This window comes from Belonocnema kinseyi, chromosome 9 (genome assembly GCF_010883055.1).
Source record: "Belonocnema kinseyi isolate 2016_QV_RU_SX_M_011 chromosome 9, B_treatae_v1, whole genome shotgun sequence".
Classification (NCBI taxonomy): domain Eukaryota; kingdom Metazoa; phylum Arthropoda; class Insecta; order Hymenoptera; family Cynipidae; genus Belonocnema; species Belonocnema kinseyi.
The window spans coordinates 81,897,857-81,907,129 of NC_046665.1; the positions used below are offsets into that span (position 1 = coordinate 81,897,857).

General features: G+C 38.4%; 1 protein-coding gene across 1 annotated transcript in view; it reads right to left on the reverse strand.

Moving 5' to 3' along the window:
* LOC117180832 (pikachurin) overlaps positions 1 to 9,273 on the reverse strand; it is a 421,131-nt gene that overhangs the window by 143,063 nt on the left and 268,795 nt on the right. The window contains exons 4-5 of the mRNA XM_033373361.1: positions 6,330 to 6,574; positions 5,463 to 5,700 (exon numbers count right to left, since the gene is read on the reverse strand). Of these exons, the coding sequence (XP_033229252.1) occupies positions 5,463 to 5,700; positions 6,330 to 6,574 (483 nt within the window). The remainder of the gene's footprint in view (positions 1 to 5,462; positions 5,701 to 6,329; positions 6,575 to 9,273) is intronic.

Here is a 9,273-nt window from a genome sequence, read left to right on the forward strand (position 1 = left end):
ACTAGCTCCCAGTAGAACCGCACTAAACCACACTTACGGCAACGTATCACGATTTTCATTTGGATGGACACAGGGCAGGATGAAATCACGAGAGGCCGGCGAAACGCTAGTGTATCTTGAGGACACGATGTGAACCAAGGAGGACAGCTGTTTGCATTCATTGCGCAAGTGCTTTTGCATATTTTTGGCATGCGTGTATGCCATTCAGATTACGAACCTGTAATAGTTTCGCACTTTCGAGAGCACCGATCATATGGACAATTGCTTTAACCGAATACATTGACATGGAGGTTCCTCCTAAGCCCCAAGATCTGGCTGAAATAGATGCCTCCCTTTCTGAGTATATCTCGGAGGATTTCAACCTCTAGATCATCAATTCTTTACTTTATGATGCTGCGAGAGCTTTGGATGATTTAAATCAAAGGGTAAAACGGACGATGGATCAAAAGACTAAAAGTGAGATTGACTAAATTACATCTGGTAGATCATTCGCCAAAAGGGTTTGAAAGTTTGCCCAAGAAGTAAGGATCTTCTACCACATATTGAACAAGTTAAATCTGTTAACAATCAAGCAGCATATAGTTGACAAAATTCGGGTGTTATCTGATACAAGAAAGAGAATACAGAAGAAGGAAAGATTAATAAAGGAAAATCAACAGTTTCTCGCTGACCCATTGCGTCTCTTCAGCGATCACCATGTTTCTGTCAAAAATACACCCACGCCCAACAAAGACAGGTGGACAGTTTTTGGAGAGATGTATAAAAAACCCGAAAACACTGGAGTTGAAAGAGGATGCAGGTCCAGATGGTATCAAGAACTTCTGGTGGAAGAAGTTTACTTCTAACACAAACATCTGGCCTGCATATTCACTTCACATTTAAAGTGAAAAGCGCCCATTTCGCAGTAGCTAGTGTTAAGACGCAATATACTTCTACCGAAAAAGGCAACTTGTCTAACCTAGAAAATTAGAGGCCAATAACTTATTGTATAAATGTATAAATGTATAAAAATAATATACATGTCCTGAGTGACAGTATTGTTTGAAAAATTGAGTCTGTGTGGGGAGAAACGTATGAGCAACGTTGCACGAAAAAAGATATAGCAAACTTCCAAGACAAGCGCAACTGCAAAGACGCAAGAACCCATCAGCGCGTCATGTCAATGGCCTGGATTTACCATAGGAAATTTTTCGATTTAGCCTCTCATATACTCATCATATGTCTGTTACAAATCTTAAAGGTTCATTCACACATAGTGAGATGCATCGAGAGATTAATGGACTTTGGAAAACCAAATTTATTATCTCATTTGGAAATTATCGTGTTACGACCCAAAATGTCACCTTTCAGATATGCGTCTTTCAGGGCGATACCATAACCCTATGCTTTTTTTGCATCAAACTTCTGACTCTATCTCTCGATCTTTGAAATTCTTCTGGATACCTCTGTGGCGACACTAATCATCTCGAGCATAAGGTCACTCATGTATTTTATATGGATAACCTAAAGACCGAGGCTTGTGCTATAAGCAAACTTTAAAGTGCTTTAAATATCATCAAGAAGTACACATGAGAGATTGGTATGGACTTTGGATTGGACAAGTGTGCTAAAATTCATCTGAAAAAAGGAAAGGTTACTGGAGAGACCTATACATACCTAGGCGTGCCTCGACGACGCAATCTGGATTTAACATCAGTGAAGGAGTCTCTCTGAAGCTGTTACAAGTATTTTCTTCGACAGATTTGATATTAAAAACTCCGGACATTGAATAGGGTATCTGCGACCAACCTGTTGGTCGCCCTGGTTCTACTTTACTCGTTTGGGGCGATTCAATGGACGAAGAGCGAGTTTACAGCCATTGATATCGCTACGCGTAGAATCATGCACATGCATAAGAGCTTGCATATCAATTTGTCTATTCCGCGAATAAGGAGGACGCAGAGTTCTGAATCTCGAGTGTCTTTATAACTAAGCTATTGCAAGTACAGCTTGCATCTTGGCAAATGGCAGAAATCCTCGCCTAAAAATGGCAAGGAAATACGAAATTATTAGCAAAGGAGCCTTCCTTCAACAGGCCGCGGAGCAGATGGTTAAGAAAGCAGAGGTTGATAAATTCCGCCAATAAATACGTGACATGAAAATGCATAGAAACTTTCACAAGAGTATAGAAAAATAATCCTCCCCGAAGGAGCAATCTTTTGCTTTTCTCAGATAATTAGGGCTTAATTGAGGTACAGAAGGTTCCATTTCTGCATTCCAGGAGGGTTAACATTTCCACCCTAGTATACAGTGACCGCATTTTATGTCAAAGAGTTCCCAGCGATAGGTGCAGATCGTGTCATGTACACGTTGAGTACGTAGAACACATACTATCTGGGTGTGCCACTCACACGGAAATGACGTATTTCTTTAACCATAGTGAGGCTCTAAGAGTGCTTTATTAACATCTGTGTCGCTCTTACGATGTTGGCCACGACCTTACCCTGCCGAACGCCCTGAGGGAAATAAAGTCAATTGCCTAAAAAGAGAAGTGCTAAATTTTCTGGAATTTCGATTTTCGGACAGCAGTCTTCGTTACAAACTCGATGCCTGATATCGTTCTGTAAGACTTTGAGAAACGAACTATATTCGTGATCGAATTTTTAGCTCCAGCTGACTATGTCATCACTGCCAAGGAGAAGAAAAACGAAGAGAGGTATTAAACCCTTAAAAGGGAACTGCAACGACTGTACCAAAAATATTCAGTTAAAGTATTTTCCTTTGTAATCAGTGCTCTTAGAGGTGCTAATATATCACTATTTCGTAACCTTGAAGCCATATTCCGCGTGCAAAAAATATTCCAAAGCACTTGCGAGATCGATGCAGAAGGCTATCATCTTTGGGTCTCTTTAGGTTCTTAAGATAAACGAGGGTTTTGCCGGCCTGTCGTCGTGATTTTATCGTGCCCTGTGCTCACTACTGTGAGACGTCACCATAGGTGTGATTTACTGGGGTTCTGTCGGAGCCTATATATTTATTTAATTTCAAAAAAGGTTAAGTAACAACCGCAGGGTCTCACTAGATATTTTTAGCACCCGGGTATGGCTTTAATGTTACGCACCAGTGATAATTTTGCACCTCTGAGAGTACCGATAACAGCGACAATTACTTTACGCAAATATTTTGGGTCCAGTCGTTGTAGTTCCTTTTTAAGGTCATAATACCCCTCAACTTTTTCCTTCTTATTGGCAATGATGTAGGAGTCGGCTGAAGCCGATCATTCGATCAACAATAAAGCTAGTTTCTTAAAGTCTTGTAGAACGATGTCAGGCCTCGAGTATGCAACGGATACTACTGTTCGAAAATCCTAGTTGCAGAAAATTTGGCACGTTTCGGTTGCGACAATTGACTCTCTCCCTCGAAGCGTTCGGCAGGGCAGGTTTGTAGATGTGTGGATGAACCTTCAAGCTTTCCAACACAATTTACATAGGATATCGGATGCTGCAAAATACACTTTCATGAATTGAAAGTTACGAGCATGCTGTTGTTAGACGCAAGATTGCGTAATACACACATGCACACGCGCGCGTATGTGTGTGTGCATGCTTCTCTGTGTGGGAGAAAATGAACCCAATTGTGTGACGACCAATAAAGGGGAATCCTGCTTATTGATAAACATTGAGCATAACTGTATGCGCAATGTGCTTGTTAATTGTCACAAATGTTAGATTGAGAGTGATTCGCTTGCATTAGATTGCATAATTACAGTTGGCAGGAGAAAATTTAAGATAACGACAATGATTATTTAATTTAAGTTTTTTTTAAATTTAATTTCGAATCATCTAAATCAAATGAATTAAAACTTTATAGTTTCGAGGCTTTCAAGTATAATTAATTGAAGTTTTAGATCTTTTTAACTTACAATAATTTAAATAAATTGAAGTCCTAAATCCTTCTAGTTGACAAAATTTCTGTCAGTAGTAGTTTTATGCATTCAAGTTGAACTAATATATCTTCAATTTCCCTTTTGGTTTTTATCTCTGGGAACTGATTTTTAGCAAATTCCAGAATTCGAGGACTGTTTACTAATGCTTTAGTGTTGACGAATTTCATTTCAATAGAGATGAGCTTGGTTGATTCGCTCGTTGTGAAAATATTGAACAAGATAGGAAATTACAAAGCTGAAGTGCGGACAGTCTGTCAGGAAATTTACATATGAAAGAGTTCATAAAAGAACACTGTTGGGATATTGCCGATGCATTATAAAAGAAGATGATATCCCTTTTTTGACTTTGAATAATCAGGATGAATATGATTTTCCCGATTACAAAATTTTGAGCTTTAAATGTGCAACGATATTATCTTCAGTTCTAATACAGATATTAAAGCGATTCAAACTGTAAACTGTAATGAATAGGCTCTGTATTTATTTTCAATCACCCGAAAGGAAGTGTTAGTCTTATTTTTGGTGAAAATCGCTATATTTTTAGACATTCTTTTTGTTGGAAAACAAGTGACAGAAAGTAGGGTGGGCTCGTTTTTTTTACTGCCGACCTAGGGGCCGAAGAATGGCATCAGCGGACGGCAGCAAAACAAAAAAAGGCCCCCCCCGCTTTCTGTCACTTGTTTTCCAACAAAAAAATGTCTAAAAATATCGCGATTTTCACAAAAAAGAAGACTAACACATTCTTCCGGGTGATTGAAAATAAATACAGAGCCTATCAATTACAGTTTTCAGTTTGAATCGCTTTAACATCTGTATTAGAACTGAAGATAATATAGTTGCACATTTTTGTACTTTTAAGCAACAATTTTTATTATTTTTTAAATTTCTCAACTGCAACTGGTTCAAAACAGTTTTCCTCGTACTCATGAATTTTTTCAAATTTTTTCTATCACCCCTTGTATAAGAAATAATGCTCTAAACTCGACTGTTCTTAAATGTACCCAAAAATCCTTACTTATTTTTTACATTTTTCAGTCTGCTAAGCACAACATTTTTTTACAGAAACGTGTTCAAGCTCATTAACGTAGAACATTTTAAGCTTTTAAATGACTATTTTTTGTTGCGCTAGCATTTTTTTTTACTGAGTTGTTAAGCTTCAAAGGCAGATGTCTATAGTTTTCTCGCCGATAGTAGGTTAGATTCGTCTCTACCTGAGTTCTAAAAGTTCGAAACCTGCCTTGTTGGAATTCGATCAAATCTTTTAAGCTCAAACAAAATAATAAGGAACTTCGATATTTTTAAGTAAGTAGTTTGGAAATATGACGTTTTCAAAGAGTCCATGTCTAAATAGTTTAAAACTAGCCAATTTTGAAAAGTTATCTCATTTAAAGCTGTTCTATCTAAATTAAAATATTTCTGCAAGCTAAATTCTACCATTTTTGTGATACTATATCATTGAATTAAAATTAAAAGTTGCAATGCAGATCAAGGACCATCAAGCAAGCTGTCGAGTAGGCGTGCAAAGGAAATCACTCACCATGCTGACATCGATCGCCACCTCTGCCAAGGGGGCACTGACACCTCTGTGTCAAGGACTCTTGCTTCCGTCTCGACGTGGAGAAGTCGTTTCCTCCGAGAATATTTTCTTCTTCTTCGTCGCTTCGAAGTTCTTCTGTGTAGCAATTGCCCCCGGGTCCACATTCCAAAGAACAAGAAGGTTCCGTACTCAAGATGCTCTCCGTTGTCGAGGGAAGCTTTTGTTCCAAATTCGGACCCTTGAAAGAAGAAGGAGAAGAAAAGAAGAATTGAGATGAATATCGAGAAAAGCAATTTCTTTTAATGCTGGCGATCAAGGATCCACTGGATTAAGTGAATTAAACGCACGAGTGGAAGGATTTTATTCTGAATGAACTTTTGACTTTTCTATATTGACTCCAGAAACGTTTCCACAGTTCATTTTTCAAATGATATTCGTATTCTATTCGCAAGCAAAATTTGAACCTAGCTTTTCTGAACCACCCTATTGGCCACTTACGGAATTTGGTGAGTTTATCAATTTGTAAAAATGTGTAAAAAGTTTTAAATTTAGCTTCCAAAATATTAGATAATTTATATTTTAAGAAATTGACGATAAACGAAAATTATGATTATTAGTATGCTTTAGGGAGCATTGACCTCCAAATTGCGTGATTGGCCAGGGGCAAAAATGGTTTCTTACTATTATTTCCGCTTATTATTCGTAAGGAAAAGTGACCAGAAATTATTTACAGTCTTCAAAATGTTTTTTAAAATTCTTGAAACCTTATTTCGAGAAAATTTGAATTCTTCTTCAGTTGCGGAACAATTTCTATAAAAAATGCCAGTGTCGAAATTTATCATGATGTGATATATATCTAAAACTTACTTGGGAAGTAGGACGCAGTTGTCCCCTTTCCGGAATCTCGTTGCTTATTTCTTCATTGCTTGTGAAATTTATTGTGAAATTTTCAGAACCTGGCTCCAGGTGTATCGTAAAGGAAGCTCCGCGCATATACAGAACATCTTCTGCGACATCGTCCTCCTCTTCGTTGTCAGAGCTTAACTCATCGCTTTCGAGGTCGTTCGCGAGTTCTCCTAACTCGCTCGTAGACGGAGAAGTTGCATTCAGCTCTGCAATAAAAAATATTTAAATGTATTGACAGATATTCTAACACAGATACTATACAATTTTATACAGTATTTATATTTTTGATATAAAGTTGTGAAATATTAAAATGATCTCTTAAACTCTTTCCGTAGACTCCAGATAAAACTCAGTACACACAAGTACCATTTCCGAGGAATGCAAAAAAATTGAAATATATACATTAATGTTAAAATACTTAATCCTTATTTTAATTAATTTCATTAAAATGAGCATGAAATACTTAAGAAGTACTTTCACTCTAATTGAAAGCTTAAGATCGTATCCTAACGCAGCTTTTAAATTATACAGTTTCATTTATGAAGGTAAGTAAAATTCAATTTTAATTTGGAATTATTAAATTTTACATGTTATTAAATCGATGATTTTCAACTTTAAACTTTTTTATATATGCAGGTGCGAACGCCTGCTGGTTTTTTTGGCACTTACACCGTTCTATCTTGAAAAGAGAACAAAGTAGGTGATGAGAACATTTCTTGTTATCATATAGTATAATTTGACATAAAATTACACTTAAAATTCTGGCTTTATTTTTAAATAAGGTTTGTCGAAAGGCAGAAACTCATACTAATAAAACGCACAAGATTCGCAATTTAAGCTCATATTTCATAAAGTCAGATTCCATAATGCCGTGTTTAAGAACGTACATTTTCACTTTACAATTAGAGTCGTCCTATCCATGATATTTTTTTAGTTTGACACGCTTCTTTATTATTGGGGTATTTGATGGTAGCAGCAAAGAGAATAATCTTCGGGGACGATTCATTTCTGTCTATTAAGACAGAGTGAGATGGAACTATCTCTTGGAGTGAAGGAGAAGAATAGGCGAAGGTAACTAGCGATACAGAGTGAGTAAGAGGTGAGATACTGCTGAAGGTGGAAGGAGGGACTGATGTGTCTATCACATAAGATAGAAAGAGATAGCGAGAGGAAGATTGATCTAGAGGAAAGGTGGTGAGGATGGTGAAAAGATGTAGTTAGCTGAGCGGTTGTTTTCGATTTTGAATTTTTATCCTAGAAAGAAACGGGTAAATGAAGATTCGAGTTGTTAGAAAGGAAAGGTTTGGAAAGAAATGAGTGAGTGTGATGTCTGAAAAGGCTGGTATGCCAGCTGTTTCAACGAAAATGGGCGAGCTGGTATGTCAGCTAGTTCGTTGGCGGAGGACAAAATAGGCAGGAAGCAATTTGAGTGAACAACTTTTATTTTGAAAAGGAAGAAAATCAGTTTTACTTAGCTTTATCTTACCGTGTTTATTTTATGTGTACAGTGATGTTTTTCGTAAACCTAGGGCTGGATTTCAGCTGTAGGTTTTCCGTAGAGAAAGAGCGTAGTGGTTCGTTTGGAATGTGTGAGAGACGACAATGCTTAGCGGTTGCAACCTATGGCTAGTTACCAGCTACAGGCAACTAGGGCTGGTTTCCAGGCTAAGGTTTTTTGTAAGGGTGCTGGTTACCAACTCCCAAACAAGTGACGTTCCGTGTCAATGCACGCCCTTTATTAGCGGACACCACGTGTGCGTTGAGTGGAAGTCGCGCGGCGAGAGTAGAAAATCTGTAGAGGGAGATGCGCGTGCCGAGCTTCGCTGGGGCTCTACTCTCTTTTTTCGCCTCTACTCGCACTGTCGCCTTACTCACGTCACGGCTGACGTTGCTTCTCTCTCTTTCTTAATCTAAGGTCTAATATTTAGTTGTTAGAATTTAAGACAGTTGCCTACAAAATGAAGAAACGACGTCTTCAAGAGTGTTTTTAATCTACCGGAAGGATGTTGAGGGGAAAGGTATATTGCCGGAGACGCAGGCGGGCCTTAGAGAGGCAAGGAGTATTATTGACAATAATAACGCCTTGCAGCGCGTAGTGGATAGAGAAATAAATAAAAAGGGTGCCAAAGTGTAAACGTTTTCTGTAGATCTAAAAGGCGCGTTTCCTACGGTGGATAGGGGGAGATTGCGGGAAGCAATGGAAGACAGGAGAGTGGAGAGAGACCTAATTGAGAGGGTAAGGTAGGTATATGAGATGACGAAAGATAGGGTGAGAGAAGGGGAGGGAATCTCTGAAGGTTTCTGGATGGACAGGTGGTTGAGTCAGGATATGGTCACTCGCATATGCAGAGGACATAGTGCTGCTAGCAAAGAGCGAAGAGGCTTTAAAGGAGATGATAAAAAGGTTGAGAAGATACTTGGACAAAAATAGGTTATAGTTCAATGCGGACAAGTCGAAGGTTATGGTGCTTATGAAAGGAGGTGGGAGAGATAAGGGAGGGGAATGGAAGTGGAAGGGAAAAGTGGTACAGGAGATAAAAAAGTTTGTGTACCTGGGCTTCCTGTTTCGAAAGGATAGGGGAGTTGATGGTTATACGAAAGAGATGGTAAATGTAATGATGAGGCAGGTGTAGGGGCTGGGGAAGAGGTTATTCGCAGATGATTCTGTAAAGAGAATGAAATTTTTTGTTTCGCTATTGATGAGTGTCTTATTTTACGGAGTGGAGGTATGAGGGTGAAAGGTAAGTTAGGAGGTAAGTAGGATAAAGGAGAGGTATGTAAAGTGGACACTAGGGTTAGCAAGGAATACGCCGAACTATATTGTCAAGACGGAGACAGGAAGAACGAGTTTAGGGATTATAATGGGGAGTCGAGCGTGTAAATATGAGGAGAAATGTTTGAGAGA